Below are 20,201 nucleotides of genomic sequence, written 5' to 3'. Positions count from 1 at the left end.
GAAAAAAAAAAAAAAAAAAAAAAAAAAAAAAAAAAAGTAAATGAAACCACTATTGATATTTGTTAAAAATGAAGGGTTACCAAAAAGACCTTAGAGTTTTCTGCAGTGATCAATGTATAATGTTAAAGGCTCCCCTGAAACCAAGAATGTAATATCTGAGGACTTCATTCTAAGAATATATATCCTAGAGAGTGACATCACCAAAATGGTGACATAGGTTGTTCCTGGCTTTGCTCCCCCTCACAAGAACAGCAACTAACAACTATTGAGAACAAGACACCTCTGATGGAATTCTAGAACAAGGCTGAAGCAACCTCCTGTACCACAGAGACCAAGACAGACTTCATTAGAAGGTAAGAGAGGTGGCTATATGTTGACAGCATTGCCCCATCACCAGGCCAGCACAGCACCACCTGGACAGATCTTCCCTGAGCCTCTGGTTCCCTCAGTGGGAAAAGAGGTCCCAGGAGAGACAACTAGCCCCACCCAGCATTGTGGGTCATTTTGTGAAAGCCCCTACTCTGATCTTGTACCACAAAGATGGGAAATCTGTGGGGCTCAACCACAGGGAATCTGACTGTGACAGAGAACAGGGGAGGGGCCTGCAACAACCAGCACACAGATCTTGGCAGACCAAGCTCATACTGTAGTGTCCAAGTAGTAATCTCAACCAGCAGCTTTGCTCATCTGCAGAACCAAGCTTGGAACTTGGAGGAGAGCAGATCTGCCTGATTTGGATCTTCAAAGGAGTTTTGTTGGCCCTAGAGCCCAGTTTTCCCACGCCCAAGCAAGGAGCTGAATCATATTCCCACCCACTATGGTGAGTGAGTTCCAGGCTGATCTTACCAGAGGAGCTGGCAATAACTTCTGGAAGCAGTGTGGCCCAGTGGTGCTCAAGCCAAGAGGTGGGTGAGCAAAACTGATTACCCATGAAGCAAAACCAGTAGCAGGTGTGGAATGTTCCCATGCTATGCACAAGCAGATGGATTACTTCATAGCCAAAACTGAGGGTAGGTCCTGGCATCTCCCTATCTGAGACCTTATTTGGGAAACTGAGAATAGCCCCCTCTCTTGCCTAGGCAGAGGAGGTGAGACACAGCCCCACCTGCTGTGGAGAGTGTCTTCTGGCCCCAGCTCACCAGAAGGGCTGGTGACAACTCCTGGAAGTTGTGCATCTCAGTGGCACTTGAGCTGAGAAGCAGGCAAAGCCAATAGTTTGCAGAGCAAAGCCAGCAGCCATGTTCAGTCAGGGAACTTGGGGTGTGGGTTGGCTTGAGTTAAAACAACAAAGAGCTTCACCAGCTTTAGAGCTGCTTGTCCTGCTACATGCAGGCAAGTATTCTAATTCATAGCCCTGTTCATTGCCAAATACAGTCTCCAATGTGTCCAAGCAGGGAACCTAACTAGAGCACACAGGAAGCTACACAGCTCATTCAACACCCCTACATGCAGTGGCACTTGAACAGAGAGCACAGACCATGGCTTATCCCATCTGCAGAGCAAAACCAGTGGCCTCACCTGACCAGGGAAGTCAGTGCACACTATGGATGGCTTGGGTCCCCAAACAATGAACTGTATAGGCCCTGGGTCCTGTACTGCTGCCATGCCAGGGCACAGAAGTCCCATTTACTACTGTATATAGTAACCAGTCCCAACCATCTAGTAAGTCTGATGAGAGAATCCAGGCAACCATGGAGCCCATCCTACAGCCTCACTTGTGTAGTGTACCAAGCCAGTAGTACTATCCAACAGTTCTCAGCCAGTGGCACAACCCCTATCCCTATCCTCAGAGCTGAAACAATTGCCCTGCCCCCAATAAAGCATAATAGCAGGCCCCACCTGCTCAAAAACATTACCAGCAGACATACCTCAAAACCCAAACTGAGCTTACTACTGAAGAACTGTCTCTGCCAAAGCCAACCTGTAGAGTCTGGAAGGGGAGCCCAATTACTCAAATGTACAAATATCAATGTAAGGAATCAAAGATTATGAAAAGTCAGGTAAATATGACATCACCAAAGGAAACTAATAAAACTTCAATAACTGGCCCTAAAAATGAACACCTATGAAATGCCAGAGAAAGAATTCAATAAGATCCTCTTAAGGAAATTCCTCTTAAGGAACTGCAAGAAAAAACAGACAGCTACACAAAATTAGAAAAACAAAGCACGAATATAATGAGAAGTTTGACAAGGAAATAGCAGCCATCAAAAACCAAACCAAAATAAACAAAACTCCTAGAGATGAAAAATACAATAACTGAACTGAAAAATTCAACAGAGAATTTCAAAAATAGACTCAACCATGCAGAAGAATCAGTGACCTGGAGAATACAACATTGGAAGTTACCCGGGAAGAGGAGCAAAAATGAAAAAGAATGATAAAGAGTGAAGGAAACCTATGGGAATTTGGGAGACACTGAAAGGGAAAAAGTATTCACATCATGGGAATTCCAGAAGAAGAGAAAGAGAAAGAGACAGAATGCCTATTTAAAGGAATAATGTCTGAAAACTTTCTAAATTTTGGGAGAGATATGAACATCCAGATCCATGAGGCCCAAAGGACCTCAAATAGATTGAATCTAAATAGGGCTACTCTGAGACACATTAATTAAATTGTCAAAAGTCAAAGACAAAAGAACTGTAAGGGCAGCAAGAGAAAAGAGAGAAGCCACATACAAGGGAACCCCCATAAGATTATCAGCAGAACTTTTCTGACCAGGAGAGAATGGGATGACATACTAGAAATATTGAAAAAAAATAACTGTCGACTAAGAATTCTATACTTGGTGAAGTTTTCTTTCAGATACAAAGGAAGGATAAAGACTTCACTGAACAAACAAAAGCTGAGGGAGTTTACCACCAGACCTGCCTTATAAGAAATGCTAAAGGCAGTTCTTTGAGTGGAAGTGAAAGAATATTAATAACATCCTAAAAAGGTAGTGTAAATCTCACTGGTAATAAGTATATAGTCATTATTTCTGCAATATGGTAATAGTGATGCATAATTCATTTAACTTTTGTTTAAAACTTATAAAAGAGCATAGCAAAAATAACCATAACTGTAGTAATCTGTTGTCAGTTACATAATATGAAAACATATACATTATAACAGCAATAACCTAAAAAGTGAGGTGGAGGTAAAAGTGTAAAGTTTACAATTTCTATTGAAGTTAAGTTGTTATCAGTTTAAAATAGGGTGTTATATTTTATGTAAACCTCATGGTAACCACAAGTGAAAATCTTGTAGAAATTACACAAAAGAACATGATAAAGAAGTCAAAGCATACTGATACTAAAAGACATCAAACACACACACACAAAGACAACAGCATGAGAAACAAGGCACAGTAATCTACAAAACAACCAGAAAACAATTAACAAAATGGCAATAGTAAGTCCTTACCTATCAATAACTACTTTAAATGTAAGTGAAGTAAATTCTCCAATGAAAAGGGATAGAATGGACCACGCTGAGCCAAAACCCTGCCCCCCAAAACCCCAACGCCTTTTCAGCTGTGTGGATTCTGAGACTAGCCCCCACCCCCACCTAAACCCCACCCTGCCTAAGCCCCACCCCCCTCTGTGGTGTTGTTTCATTTATATTTTTATTTTTTCTAATATATTTTTCTATTTTTATTTTATTTTTTATTCTTTGTTATTGTTCTGCTCCTTTTCTTTTTTTTTTTTCTTTTTTTGCTGTACTGCTTGTCTCGCAGGATCTTGGTTCACAGGCCAGGGTTCAGGCCTGAGCTCCTGTGGTAGGACCACTGAGTCCAAACTGCTAAACTGAAAGAGAACCTCAGACCCCAGGGAATATTGATCTCAGTGAAGTCTCTTGGAGATCCTCATCTCGGCACCAAGACCTGGCTCTACGCAACTGCCTGCAAACTCCAGTGTGGAAAGCCTCAGGGAAAGCAACCTGTATGACAGGAACATAGCCCCACCCATCAAAAAAAAAATGAGATGACAAAAGTTATGTTACAGATGAAGGAGCAAGGGAAAAACCTAGAAGACCAATGAAGAGGAAATAGACAACCCACCTGAAAAAGAATTCACAGTCATGACAGTAAAGATGATCTAAAATCTCAGAAATATAATGGAGGCACGGAGCAAGAAAATACAAGAAATGTTGAACAAAGACAGAAGAACTAAAAAGCAAGCAAACAGTCATGAACAACACAATAACTGAAATGAAAAATACACTAGAAGGAATCGATAGCAGAATAATTGAGGCAAAAGAATGAATAAGTGAGCTGGAAGACAGAATGGTGGAAATAACTGCCGAGGAGCAGAATAAAGAAAAAAGAATGAAGAGAATTGACGACAGTCTCAGAGACTTTTGGGATAACATTAAATTCACCAACATTCGAATTATAGGAGTCCTTAAAGAAGAAGAGAAAGAGAAAGGATATGACAAAATATTTGAAGAGATTATAAGTAAAAAACTTCCCTAACATGGAAAGGAAATAGCTACCTAAGTGCAGAAAGTGCAGAGAGTCCCAAACAGTATAAACCTTAAGAGAAACATACCAAGACACATATTAATTAAACTAACAAAAATTAAATGCAAAAAAAAAAATATTGAAAGCAGCAAGGGAAATGCAACAAATAACATACAAGGGAATCCCCATAAGGTTATCAGAAGATTTTTCAGGAGAAACACTGCAGGCCAGAAGGGAGTGGCAGGATATATTTAAAGTTATGAAAGGGAAAAACGTACAACAAAAATTACTCTACCCAGTAAGGATCTTATTCAGATTCAAAGGAGAAATCAAAAGCTTTACAAACAAACAAAAGCTAAGAGAATTTAGCACAACCAAACCAGCGTTACTACAAATGCTAAAGGGACTTCTCCAGGCAGGAAACACAAGAGAAGGAAAAGACATACAAAAACAAATCCAAACAATTAAGAAATTGGTAATAGGAGCATACATATCGATAATTACCTTAAATGTAAATGGATTAAATGCTCTAACCTAAAGACACAGACTAGCTGAATGGATACAAAAACAAGACCCATGCTATCTACAAGAGACCAACTTTAGACCTAGGGACACATACACACTGAAAGTGAAGGGATGGAAAAAGATATTCCATGCAAATGGAAATCAAAAGAAGGCTGGAGTAGCAATACTCATGTCAGATAAAATAGATTTTAAAACAAAAACTGTTACTAGAGATAAGGAAGGACACTAGATAATGATCAAGGGATCAATCCAAGAAGAATATATAAAAATTATAAACATTTATGCACCTAACATAGGAGCACCTCAATATATAAGGCAAAGGCTAACAGCCATAAAAGGGGAAATCAATAGTAACACAATAATAGTGGGGGACTTTAACACTCCACTTACACCAATGGACAGATCTTCCAGACAGAAAATAAGTAAGGAAACACAGAGTTTAAATGACACAGTAGACCAGATAGATTTAATTGATATTTATAGGACATTCCACCTGAAAGTGGCAGAATACACTTTCTTCTCAAGTGCACACTATTCTCCAGGATATATCACATATCAAGCCTTGGAAATTTTAAGAAAATTGAAATCATATCAAGCATCTTTTTCGACCACAATGCTATGAGATTAGAAATCAATTACAGGAAAAATAAAACCAAACAACTAAAAAACACAAACACACAGAGGCTAAACAGTGTGCTGCTAAATAACCAAGAAATCACTGAAGAAATCAAAGAGGAAATTTAAAAATAAACAGAAACAAATGACAATGAAAACACAACGACCCAAAAGCTATGGAATTCAGCAAAAGCAGTTCTAAGAGGGAAGTTTATAGCAATACAGTCCTACCTCAAGAAACAAGAAAAATCTCAAATAAACAATCTAACCTTACACCTAAAGCCACTAGAGAAAGAAGAACAAACAAAACTCAATGTTAGTAGATGGAAAGAAATCATAAAGATCAGAGCAGGAATAATTGAAATAGAAATGAAGAAAACAATAGCAAAGATCAATAAAACTAAAAGTTACTTCTTTGAGAAAATGAAATTGATAAACCTATAGCCAGATTCAATAAGACAAAAAGGGAGAGGGCTCAAATCAATAAAATTAGAAATGAAAAAGGAGAAATTACAACAGACACTGCAGAAATACAAAGGATCATAAGAGATTAGTACAAGCAACTCTATGCCAATAAAATGGACAACCTGGAAGAAATGGACAGATTCTTGGAAAAGTACAACTTTCCAAGCCTGAACAAGGAGGAATTAGAAAATATAAACAAACCAATCACAAGTAATGAAGCTGAAACTGTAGTTAAAAACTTTTCAACAAACAAAAGTCCAGGACCAGATGGCTACATAGGCAAATTCTATCAAACATTGAGAAAAGAGTGATCAACTATCATTCCTAAACTCTTCCAAAATAATTACAGAGGGAGGAGCATGCCCAAACTTGTTCTACGAGGCCACCATCACCCTGATACCAAAACCAGACAAAGAGATCACACACAAAAAAATTACAGACCAATATCACTGATGAACATAGACACAAAAATCCTGAACAAAATACTAGCAAACAGAATCCAACAACATATTAAAGGATCATACACCATGATCAAGTGGGATTTATCCCAGGAATGCAAGGATTCTTCAATGTATGCAAATCAATGTGATACACCATATTAACAAATTAAAGAATGAAAACCACATGATCATTTCAATAGATGTAGAAAAAGCTTTTGAAAACATTCAATACTCATTTATGATAAAAACTCTCCAGAAAGTGGGCATAGAGGGAACCTACCTCAACATAATAAAGGCCATATATGACAAACCAACAGCCAACATTGTTCTCAATGGTGAAAAACTGAAATCATTTTCTCTAAGATCAGGAACAAGACAAGGATGTCCACTCTCACCACTCTTATTCAACATAGTTTTGGAAGTCCTAGCATGGCAATCAGAGAAGAAAAAGAAATAAAAGTAATATGAATTGGAAAAGAAGAAGTAAAACTGTCACTGTTTTCAGATAACATGATACTCTACATAGAAAATCTTAAAGATGCCACAAGAAAACTACTAAAGTTAATCAATGAATTTGGTAAAGTGCAGGATACAAAATTGATGCACAGAAATCTCTTGCATTCCCATACACTAACAATGAAAAATCAGAAACAGAAATTAAGGAAACACTCCCACTTACCATCGCAACAAAAAGGATAAAATATCTAGGAATAAACCTACCTGAGGAGGCAAAAGACCTGTTGTCAGAAAACTATGAAACACTGCTGCAAGAAATCAAAAAGGACACAAACAGATGGAGAAATATACCATGTTCTTGGATTGGAAGGATCAATATTGTGAAAGTAACTGTACTACCCAAAGCAATGTACAGATTCAATGCAATCCCTATCAAATTGCCAACGGCATTCTTCACAGAATAGAACATAAAATTTTACAACCTGTATGGAAACACAAAAGACCCTGAATAGCCAAACCAATCTTGAAAACAAAAAAACAGCTGGAGGAATCAGCTCCCTGACTTCAGACTATACTACAAAGCTACAGTAATCAAGACAGTATGGTGCTGGCACAGACATTCAAATATAGATGAATTCAAATATAGATAAATTACTACAGGATAGAAAGCCCAGAGATAAATCAATGCACCTATGGTCACCTAATCTGTGACAAAGGAGGCAAGAATATACAATGGAGAAAAGAAAGTCTCTTCAATAAGTGGGGGGTGGGAAAACTGGACAGCTACATGTAAAAGAATGAAGTTAGACCACTCCCTTACACCATACACAAAAATAAACTCAAAATGGATTAAAGACCTAAATATAAGACCAGACACTATAAAACTCTTAGAGGAAAACATAGGAAAAACACTCTCTGACTTAAACCACAGCAAGATCTTTTATGACCCACCTCCTAGAGTAATGAAAATAAAAACAAAAATAAACAAATGGGACCTAACTGAACTTAAAAATTTTTGCACAGCAAAGACAATAAACAAGACAAAAAGACAATGCTTATAATGGTAGAAAATATTTGCAAATGAAACAAGAGACAAAGGATTAATCTCCAAAATATACAAACAGCTCATGGACCTTGATATAAAAAAACCAAACAACCCAATCAAAAAATGGGCAGAAGACCTAAATAGACATTTAGCCAAAGAAGACATACAGATGGCCAAGAGGCACGTGAAAAGATGCTCAACCTCACTAACTATTACAGAACTGCAAATCAGTATATAGTGATTAGAATGGCCTCTCACTGGTTAGAATGGCCATCATCAATAAATCTACAAAAAATAAACTTTGGAGATGGTGTGGAGAAAAGGGAACCATCTTGCACTGTTGGTAGGAATGTAAATGGATACAGCCACTTTGGAGAACAGATGAATTGATAAAGAAGATGTGGTACATATATACAATGACATATTACTCAGCCATAAAAAGGAATGAAATTGGGTCATTTGTAGAGATATGGATGGACCTAGAGTCTGTCATAAAGGGTGAAGTAAGTCAGAAAGGGAAAAACAAATATCGTATATTAATGCATATATGTGGAATCTAGAGAAATGGTACAGATAAACTGGTTTGCAAGGCAGAAATAGAGACACAGATGTAGAGAACAAATGTATGCACACCAAGGGGGGAAAGGGGAAGGTGGGATGAATTAGGAGATTAGGATTGACAAATATACTCTACCATGTGTAAAATAGATAGCTAGTGGGAACCTGCTTTATAGCACAGGGAGCTCAGGTCTTTGCTCTATGATGACCTAGATGGGTGGGATGGGGTGGTGAGAGGCAGGTCCATGGGGGAGGGGATATGTGTATACATATAGCTGATTCACTTCATTGTACAGAAGAAACGAACACAACATTGTAAAGCGATTATAATCTGATAAAAAAGAAAAGACATCGAATGACTGAATGGATTAAAAAAAAAAGATCTAATAATATGCTGCCTACAGGAGTCTTACTTTAGCCTTAAAAGCACATATAGACTGAGAGTTAAGGGATGGAAAGAGACATTTCAAGCAAATAATAACAACAAAAAGCACAGGTAGCTATACTTAGACAAAATTGACTTTAAACGAAAAATGGTGAATAAAGACAAAGGATGTCATTATATAATGATAAAAAGATCAATATATCAAGAAGATATAACAACTGTAAATATTTATGCACCCAACATTGGAGTACTTAAATATATAAAGCCAACTGACAGAGCTAAAAGGAGAAATAGACAGTAATACAATACTAGTTGGGGGCTTTATTATCCTACTTTTATTTTAATTATTTATTTATTTTATTGGAGTATAATTGCTTTACAATGTTGTATTAGTTTCTGCTGTACAATGAGGTGAATCAACTATATGCATTCATATATGCCTTCCTTCTTGGACCTCCCTCCCACTCCTCCACTCCCAGTCCCACCCATCTAGGTCACCACAGAACAAAGAGCTGAGCTCCCTGTGCTATACAGCTGGTTCCCACTAGCTATCTATTTTACACACGGTAGTGTATATATGTCAATCTTAATCTCCCAATTCATCCCACCCTCCCCTTCCCCCACCCCATGCCCACAGGTCCATTCTCTATGTCTGTGTCTCTATTTCTGCCCTGCACATAGGTTCATCTGTATCATTTTTCTAGATTCCACATATATGCATTTATATACAGTGTTTGTTTTTCTTTGACTTGTTTCACTCTGTATGACAGACTCTAGTTCCATCCACATCTTTACAAATGACCCAATTTTGTTCCTTTTTTATGGCTGAGTAATATTCCATTGTATATATGTACCACATCTTCTTTATCCATTCATCTGTCGATGGACATTTCATGCAGACAGAGAATCAGTAAGAAAACAACAGATTCGAACATTAAAGGCTAAATGATCCTAATATTCATATATAGATCATTCTATCTCTCAATAGCAGAATATATATTTTTCTCAGTTGTACAACAAAATTCTAGAATGGACCATATGTTAGGCCATGAATCAAGTCTTAGCAATTAAAGAAGATTAAAATCATTTCAAGTGGGCTTCCCTGGTGGTGCAGTGGTTGAGAGTCCGCCTGCCGATGCAGGGGACATGGGTTCGTGCCCCGGTCCAGGAAGATCTCACTTGCCGCAGAGCAGCTGGGTCCATGAGCCATGGCCACTGAGTCTGTGCATCTGGAGCCTGTGCTCCACAACGGGAGAGGCCACAACAGTGAGAGGCCCGCGTACCACAAAAAAAAAAATAAATAAAATCATACCAAGTATCTTTTGTGACCACAATGGCATGAAAGTAGGAATCAATAAGAAGAAGAAAACTGAAAAATTCATGAAAACAAGGAAATTAAACAACACTGTCTTAAACAACCAATGGATCAAAGAAGAAGTTAAAGAGGAAATAAAATTTTTGAGACAAACAAAAGTGAAAATGCAACATACCAGAACCTGTGGGATGCAGCAAAATCAGTTCTAAGAGGGAGGTTCATAGCAATAAACACATACTTAAGAAGTAAGAAAGATCCCAAATAAACAACCTAACTCTACAGCTTCAAAAATTAGAAAAAGAAGATCAGAGCACAAAGTTAACAGAAGAAAGAAAATAATAAAGGTTAGAACAGAAATAAATGAAATAGAGAACAGAAAAACAATTGGAAAGATTATCCAAACTAAGAGTTGGTTCTTTGAAAAGATAAGAAAAATTGACAAACCCTTAACTAGACTAACCAAGGGAAAAAGAGAAAGGACACAAATCAACAAAATTATGATTGAAAAAGCAGACATTATAACTGATACCACAGAATTCAAAGGATCATAACAGCCAGCTATATTCTAACAAACTGGGCAACCTAGAATAAATGGAAAACTTCTTAGAAACATATCATTTACCAAGACTGAATTAGGAAGAGATATGAAATCTGAATAGACCATTTATTAGTAAAGGGATTGAATCAGTAATCAAAAACCTCCCAACAAACAAAAGTCCAGGACCAGATGGCTTCACTCATGAATTTTACCAAACATTTAAAGAAGAATTAACACCAATGCTTCTCAAATTTTTCCAGAAATAGAAGAGGAGAGCGTACTCCCAAATTTGTTTTATGAGGCCAGCATTATCGTGAGACTAAAACCAGAAAAGGACACTAGTAGAAATGACAGCTATAGGTCAATACCCCTGATAATTATAGATGCAGAAATTTCAATAAAATACTAGCAAACCAAATTCAGCAGCACATTAAAAGGATCATTTATCATGATCAAGTGGGATTTATCCCTGGGATGCAAGGATGGTTCAACATATGCAAATAAATCAGTGTGATACATCATCTTAACAGAAAGAAAAAAATCATATAATCATCTCAATAGACACAGAAAAATCATTTGATAAAATTGAACATAAATTCATAATAAAAGCCCTTAACAAAAAGTCATAAAAGGAACATATCTCAACATAATAAAAGTCATATATGACAAGCCCACAGCTTCCTCAACATCATACTAATGGTGAAAGGGTGAAAACTTTTCCTCTAAGGATCAGGAGTAAGACAAGGGTGTCTATTCTCACCACTCCTATTCAAAATAGTACTAGAAATCCTACCTAGAGAAATCAGGCAAGAAAGAGAAATAAAAGTAAATGAAGAAGTAAAACCATCTCTATTTGCAGATGGCTTGGTTTATAAACAAAAATCTTAAAGATGTAACAAAAAAACTGTCATATATAATCAAGGAATTCAGTAAAGTTTCAAGATATGAAATTAACACACAAAAATCAGTAGCATTTCTATATGCCTACAGTGAATTTTCTGAAAAAAAATAAAGAAATCAATCCTATTTAGAACAGCATAAAAAAATACTTAGGAATAAATTTAACTAAGTAAGTGAAATTTCTCTACTGTGAAGACTGAAAGACTTGATGAAAGACTTCAAAGAAAATTTAAAAAATACAAATAAGTAGAAGGGTATTCTGTATTCATGAATTGGAAGAATTAATATTGTTAAAACGTCAATACTACCAAAAGCCATCTATAGATTCAATAAAATCCCTATCCACATTCCAATGGCATCTTTTACAGAGGTAGAAAAAACACTCCTAAAGGTTATATGAACCACAAAAAACCCTGAATAGCCAAAGAAATGCTGAGAAAGAAGAAAAGAGCAGGAGAGATCATACTTCCTGATTTCAAGTTATACTATAAAGCTAAAGCCATCAAACAGTATGCTACTAGCATAATAACACACAAAAGACTGATGGAATAGAATTGAGAGCCCAGAAATAAGACCAAGCATATACAATCCACTAATATTTAATAGGGAAGAATACTCAGTGGAGAAAAGAAAGTCTTTTTAATAAATGATTCTGGGATAATTGGATATTCACATGTAAAAGAATGAAATTGGACCCATATCTTACACCACTCACAAAATTAACTCAAAATGGACTAAGGACTTAAATGTAAGACCTGAAACTATGAAACTCCTAGAAGAAAACATAGTAATGAAGCTCCCTGACATGATTCTTGGTAATGATTTTTAGATATGTCACCTAAAGCACAAACAAATAAATAAAAAATAAACAAGTGGGATTACATCAAACTAAAAAGCTTCTGCACAGTAAACAACAACAACAAGGAAAATAAATCAATAAAATGAAAAGACAAAGTTTGGAATGGGAACAAAATATTTGAAAACCATATATCTGATAAGGGTTAATGTTCAAAATACATAAAGAACTCATATTAAAAAAAAAAAAAAAAAAAAAAAAAAAAAAAATGGGCAAAGGACCTGAATAGACATTTCTCCAAAGAAGATATATGAAAGATCAACATGTACATGAAAAGATGATCAACATCACTACTCATTAAGGAAAAGCAAATTAAAACCACACTGAGATATCACTCATGTCTATTAGAATGACCATCATAAAAAAGACAAGAGATAACATGATGGCAAGAATGTGGAAAAAGGGAATGCTTGTGCATTGTTGGTAGATTGTAAATTGGTGCATCCACTATGGAAAGCAGTATGGCTTTCTCACGTTCCTCAAAAAATTAAATACTGAACTACTATATGATCTAGCAATTCCATTTCTGAAGTATATTCAAAGGTAATGAAACACTACATCGAAAAGATATCTGCACCCCTATGTTCATACCAGCATTATTTATAGAGGCCAAGACATGGAAACAACCTAATTGTCCATTGATGGGTGAATGCATAAAGAAACTGTGATATATATATATATATATATATGTATATATATATATATATATACACACACACACATACATATATAATGGAATATTATTCAGCCACAAAAAACAAGGAAATCCTACCATTTGTGACCACAGGGATGAGCCTTGAAGATATTATGCTAAGAGAAATAAGACAGAGAAAGACAAATACTGTACTGTATGATTTAATTTATATGTGGAATCTAAAAAAATAAAAACAAAAACCCCAAACTCATAGAAAAAGAGATCAGATTTTTGGTTACCAGAGGCAGAGAGTGGGAGGAGGGGAATAGGATGAAGATAGTCAAAAGGTACAAACTTCTTCCAGTTATAAGATAAATAAGTATTAACGATGTAATGTTACAACATGATGACTATAGTTAACACTGCTGTATGGTATGTAGGAAAGTTAAGAGAGTAAATCCTAAGAAGATAAACATTTTTCCCTTCTTTTTTTCTTCCTTTCCTTTTTATTGTACCTGTATGAGAAGATGGATGTTAACGAACGTATTGTGATAATTATTTCATCTTATATGTAAATAAAGCCATCATGCTGTATGATTTAAATTTAAATAGTGATGTATGTCAATTATTTCTCAAAACTGGAAAACAAGTGAGGATTATGCATAATAATTCCTTCAAATAGATAAAAAATAAATAGAAAGTTATAGAAATCCAGACTGACTGAAATAGTATAAGCCTGTTAATAACAGCTACATAGCTCTAGCTATGCAGTTCTCTTGTGGGTGAACTTTATGCAAGTTATTTAACTTATCTGCAATTCACTTTTACTATTCCCACTGCCTTATATTCTCTATCCTTAGGTTTTCCTCTAGTTGGCTCTTTCTTATTTTTCTAACTTCAACTCAAATATCACATCCTTAAAGTGACCTTCTCAGATTACTCACTTTAAGTATCCAACCCTCCATCTTCATCACATTGTCCTACATTTTCTTCATAGTACTTTACACTAGCTGAAATTACTTCATTTCATGAATTTATTTACTTGGGGTTTGTCTGTCTCTCCAGAGACCAAGGACCTTACCTGTTTTGATCACTGCTATATTCTCACTGTCAGAATAGTACCTTGCATAAAGTGGGTACTCAATAAATGTTAGTTGAATAAACAAGTGGCTGAATGAATGCCCATTTAAATCCTAGCTCTTCTGTGAAGACAAACATATAATGCATATAGATGTGAATTGAATATTTAAAAGTACTCTGCATATAGAAACTGTAACAATAGTGATCTCTTTGACTGCTGTTTCCCTAATAACAACTCAGGAACACTTTTCAGTTCTACTTTCTTTAATCTAAGGTAAAAAACTTAAAACAAGTTGTATGAGTGTGACATCCTTAATTATATCCCTTTAAATATGGATATCCTGTGATCTGATGTTATACTTAAGACTTCATGAAGATTAAAGGGACTTTGTTGTTGTTTTGTTTAAGTATTGAACACTGGTTTCTGCAGAGTTCAAGCAAAACATGAGATATAATCTCAATATATCCCATAAATACTCAGAGAGGCTGAAGTGGAAAAAAGGAATGTCTGAAGAGACTTGCAGAAATTTCAAAGGTTATTTTTCCCCCACATAAATGGTATTGGGCTTGGTTTACAGTGCAGGAGAGATTTATCATAGATAGTGGTGAGAAAAGACAGTATGGCTTCCACTGTAAGTACATTCCCTTTTAATGTGGAGATCAAACCTAGTGCTAACAACTGAGAAGACAAGACAGCCATCAGTAAAATATAATATGCACTTAGCTTCTGTTTTTCAATTGGATAGTTTTTCCTCTAAAAACCTAATTCAGCATAGTACAGAACAAGTTGTAGAAAAAAACCCAGCTTGCACTGCTTCTCCTTTCATTAAGACAGATCGTGCTGAGCCCCACACAGCTGGAGCCCCATGTTGAAGACCATCACATTGTACTTTCAGCAAACCTCTCAGCCACTGTTCTCATAATGAAATGCTTTCATAGGAATAAAGGGAGAAAAAAGCCTAGGAAAGAAGGAGACATGACAATACTTTGATTTTAAGTTGGAAAAAAAGCCATGACCTGAGTTTGAGCTACCCCTTTAAAAAGAATGACATACATTTATGACACCAGAAGAAAGACAGCTTTGCCAAGGACTTCCAAACCATTTTAAAAAGAGGTATTTGTATTCTTTAAATGAATCCAAACTTATTTAACAACTGAATCTTTATGTTTTAACAAGGTTTGGTTTTTAAATAGGATCCTGCATTTCCAAGACTTCCACCATTGGAAAACTAATTTGTATGGCCACTATTTTTATTATCAAGCATTTTAATCTCAATTCACACATCAATTAATGAAATTAGAAAGGAGGAAAGTTGACTTACAGCAAACTCTTAGTTTATGTTATTTGTCCCCATAAGTGGTCAATTTAAATTTAGTGAACAGTGATGTGGTGGCAGAGGGACTGGAACTCTCCAAAGTTGTTTCTTCTAGATGTGGTTCTTCTTTGTACAGAATCTCCATTTCAGAGACCTTACCCATCCTTAGGACATGAGGTTTCACCTCTGGGAGATGGCTCTCAAGATCTCGATCTGTTGTCCTGGCTTCTTAAATACTAATCTAACTGGGTATTTCTACTTAGATGTCCTACTATATCTTGAAATTTAATAAACAAGTTCACCTCCTCACCTCACCTCACCAATTATCTCTCACTGTCTCTCCCTTGTCTGTTAGTGGTATAATTGTCTCAGACACTTGGGCTCAAATCCTCAGACTCCTATTTGAAACTACCCTTTTACCCATCATACCCATTCAACGGTCCTGTTAATTTCACCTCAAGTCTTTCAAATCTGCCATTTTCTTTTTAGTCACTTAGTCCAGGCCCATCTTTTACTATACTTGATCCCAGTGGGCTCAGGTATACAGCCTGCCCTTTAATGTCACTGTTATAGCTGGCTTTGGTAGCTCTGACTTTGAATCTTCGTGTTTGAATCCATTTCATATTCTTGCTGTCCAATTTTCTATCTAGAGGATCTTTTTTATTATGTCACTTATCTGTTGAAAAATAATAAATGTCTCCTGTTGTCTCCAAGATCAAGCCCAAATTCCTTAGTCTGTTATTTAAGGCCATCCATAATTCAGCCCCATCCTTTCATATAATCTTATTTGTCACTATGTCCCTAAATGGAATACTCTAACCAGGTTGGTCTACTTAACCTTTGCTCATGCCATCACCTTACCTGAATGCCCTCTCCAACTGCTCTCTGTTTACTGAAAATTTATTTTCCCATAGCAAATACTTATTAGTTTGTTAGCTGACTAACATTTATTCTGATTTTAATGACAATACAATTTCCTTCAGTGAATGATCTCATCTCATTTTAATACTTGACTGTTAACCAAGGTTTTCTCTCCTTCCTTATCTAAGAGACCTGCATGCAACTATAACAAGACAAACCAGACTCTCCCTCCTGGAAAGTGGAATCTTGAGCAGAATGTCCATAGACTGGAAATTGTTGAAACTCATTTATTCCAGCGGAGACAACCTGAGAGACTGGTGAGTATTTCTTGCTTACCTACATCTCTAGACTTATCTTGTCTACTGACTTCCTAAGTCTAGATCTCTAGACTGTCTGTTGATTCGTGAACACTCCCATTTCCTTCTAGAGATTTCTTTTTTATTAAAGAGGTAATTTCTGTTACTTGCACTCAAAATTCCTAATTTTCATCATTTCTAAAGGCCCCTAAAGCCCTTCCTGACACAAGAGGTCCTTCCCAGCTTGCAGTGATCATTTCTTCAGGTTAGCAACTGTAGATTTTAGTATATGCTCCATTCCTTTGGCATGTCTCAGTCAGTCACTGAGTATTTACTGAGCATTAACAATGAGCTTGGTTTTGTGCAACTGCATACTTTTAAAAATCTGTTAACTCATTTTATGAATATAGAATATTTTTACAGGTAGACTCTGGGTTCTTCAAAGTCAGAAACTCTCAAGCATAAAGCTTCCTTCCTTCGTGCTTGGCATGCACAGAAAACACATATTCTTACTGATTAACAAAAGCAGCCTCTTCCATTAAAGCTGCTTAAGAGGAATATAACTATAATATCAGGACTACTTGGTACTAATTGAATTAGTCAATAAAAATACAATAACTGGAAACATAAAATATAGTTCTGAACAACTCTTTATCATATCTTAACTTGCTTGCTAACTTGGTAGTTTTCATGCTAAAAATCATCAGTTAAGATGCTAATTTCTAGAAGTTGAGTGTACAATATCATATTTTAGTGTACCACACAGCCATTTCCCTGAATCACTTTGAAACATTCCCAAGACATCAACCAGGTCATTCCCAAGAGCTGCCATTTGCATCATTCAAGCACACTGCTACCTTACATGATTGATAACCTAAAAGTCAGACAATGCAGTAGATTTATTTAACTTTAAACCCTATATACTATTTTAACTACAATTAGGGATTGGCATGGGGGGAATGAGAATTAACATTATATTTGCTTTAACAAAAATCCCAAATAACTATCAAGCAGTATAACAGAGATCCTGGTTGCTATTCTATCCAGGCAGACATGAATATTGGGGGAATAAGGAATAATGAGTCATAATCTACTGAAAGCTAAGAGGGAGAAGAAAGAAAAGGAAGCACTCACCTTCTTTTCCAGTCTATCAATTAATTTCTGGAGTCTGTTTATCTGGGTCATCCACTGGTTATCTTCTTCTAATAAGCCTTGAGGGGAAAATCATGAGGGCAATATATTAAACTCTAGACAGAGCAGGAATACTTTGGTGTCTCAGAGCTTTTTTTTTACCCTGAAGGAAGAACACTGTCACTGGCCTCTAGACAGAGCAGGAATACTTTGGTGTCTCAGAGCTTTTTTTTTACCCTGAAGGAAGAACACAGTGTCACTGGCTAATCACCACATTTAAATATATAAATATATATATATATATATATTTATATATTTATAGATAGATAGATAGATTCACATGAGTTCTTTCTAAGTTATTGATTTCCATAGATCCATGTATCCCAGTGGGTTCATTTTTACGTCTATTTTTTTTTTATGTTGTTGCCTATACTGGCCTTTGATATTCAAAGGACAGATCCTGCTGAGCCATTTTTACCAACACATAATGTAGCTGATTTTTCTTTTAGAAAAAGGAAAGCACCAAGAAACAATTCTAAACTTACTTCTGGAGCAGTGGCAGGAGCCAGGGAAATCATAGCCATGAACACAACAAGGGATAAATTATTAATCAAAAAGAAGTATAAGAGCAAGGTAGCTGGTATCTCCTTCCCTAGGGACTAACCTGAGTGGACATTATGGTCATGGCATAGCAGTGAAGAGTACAAACTCTGGAGCCCGCTGATTTTGGTCAAATTACTTAACATCTCTGGTCTCACTTTTCTTATTTTTAAATGGGTATAATAATATCACAAGCCTCACTGTGAGGATTGTGTATATATACACATATGCATACATACATATGTGTATATATATATATACACACACAAACGTACATGTACTATGTATGTAGTATTTTTATTTTTATTTTTTTATTATTTATTTATTTATTTATTTTGCAGTACGCGGGTCTCTCACTGCTGTGGACTCCCCGTTGCGGAGCACAGGCTCCGGACGCGCAGGCTCAGCGGCCATGGCTCATGGGCCCAGCCGCTCCGCGGCATGTGGGATCTTCCCAGACCGGGGCACGAACCCGTGTCCCCTGCATCGGCAGGAGGACTCTCAACCACTTCCACCAGGGAAGCCCCCTAGTATTTTTAATATGTCTGTGTATACACACACACATCTCTATCTAACAGCAGGTTAAACATTATGTAAGTTCTGCTGCTATTATTGTTGCTGTTATATATGTTATTATGCAAAGGCAAGAAGGAGTAAGTTGTGGTGTGAGCCCCTGCACAAACATCCTGGTATCCTTGTGTATCCTTATGGCAGCTTGCTCAAAATATTTTCACAGACATTTGCTGACGTAATACTTTTTAATATTTCTTGATAGAAGAATGTGATTGAATTTAAAACTATAAAGACTTGTTTTAGCTTTGAATGTTAGGAAGATAAGACCTAAATTATAAGGGGGCAGTATTTTACATTAGAATTCACTTCTCCACCTGCCGTCTTCAGTGAAGCTCCTCTCAAAGCCCACCAAGTAAATTATGATGAAAAAAGAAGCATTGTGACAAAGAAGTGGCTACTAAAAATGAGTGCTTTTACAATAAAATATTATAAATATGTAAACAAAGTTTATGTTTATATTTTAAGTTGCAAAGTAGTTAACATCTTTCCATTCTAGGTTGCTCCTAAAAGAATTTAAGGCAGCTATCACAACAAAGTCCCATAGAAGGATATTTTGGGCTTAATACTGTTTTCTAAATGACAAAAATGGAAAGAACAATCTATGGTTTAATTTTTTTTAAACATCTTTATTGGAGTATAATTGCTTTTAAATGGTGTGTTAGTTTCTGCTGTATAACAAAGTGAATAAGCTATACATAAACATATATCCCTTGTTTAATTTTTTTATATTCCAGATACAAGTGATAATATTCAGTATTTGTCTTTCTCTTTCTGACTTATTTCACTACCGGTCCATCCATGTTGTTGCAAATGGCAATATTTCATTCTTTTTTATGGCTGAGTCATACTCCATTGTATACATACATAGTGTGTGTATGCATATATATATATATATATATATCACATCTTCTTTATCCATTCATCTGTTGATGGACCTTAGCTTGCTTCCATATCTTGGCTATTGTAAATAATGCTTCTATGAATATTGAATGTACCTTTTTGAATTAGTGTTTTCATTTTCTTCAGACATAATCCCAGAAGTGAAATTGTTGGATCATTTGATAGTTTTATTTTTAGTTTTTTGAAGAAACTGCATACTGTTTTCCATAGTGGCTGCACCAATTTACATTTCCACTAATGGTGCACTAGAGTTCCCTTTTCTCCACAT

At 36.0% G+C, this 20,201-nt stretch overlaps 1 protein-coding gene across 1 annotated transcript in view; it reads right to left on the bottom strand.

The window, feature by feature from the left end:
* Positions 1-20,201, bottom strand: part of NECAB1 (N-terminal EF-hand calcium binding protein 1) — a 285,391-nt gene that overhangs the window by 35,590 nt on the left and 229,600 nt on the right. Inside the window, exon 7 of the mRNA XM_007457341.1 lies at positions 17,864-17,940. Within this exon, the coding sequence (XP_007457403.1) occupies positions 17,864-17,940 (77 nt within the window). The remainder of the gene's footprint in view (positions 1-17,863; positions 17,941-20,201) is intronic.

The sequence above is a fragment of the Lipotes vexillifer genome, unplaced genomic scaffold (genome assembly GCF_000442215.2).
Source record: "Lipotes vexillifer unplaced genomic scaffold, Lipotes_vexillifer_v1.1 scaffold174, whole genome shotgun sequence".
NCBI lineage: Eukaryota > Metazoa > Chordata > Mammalia > Artiodactyla > Lipotidae > Lipotes > Lipotes vexillifer.
Note: the sequence above shows the minus strand (reverse complement) of the source record. Positions and strands in the feature narration are given on the sequence as shown.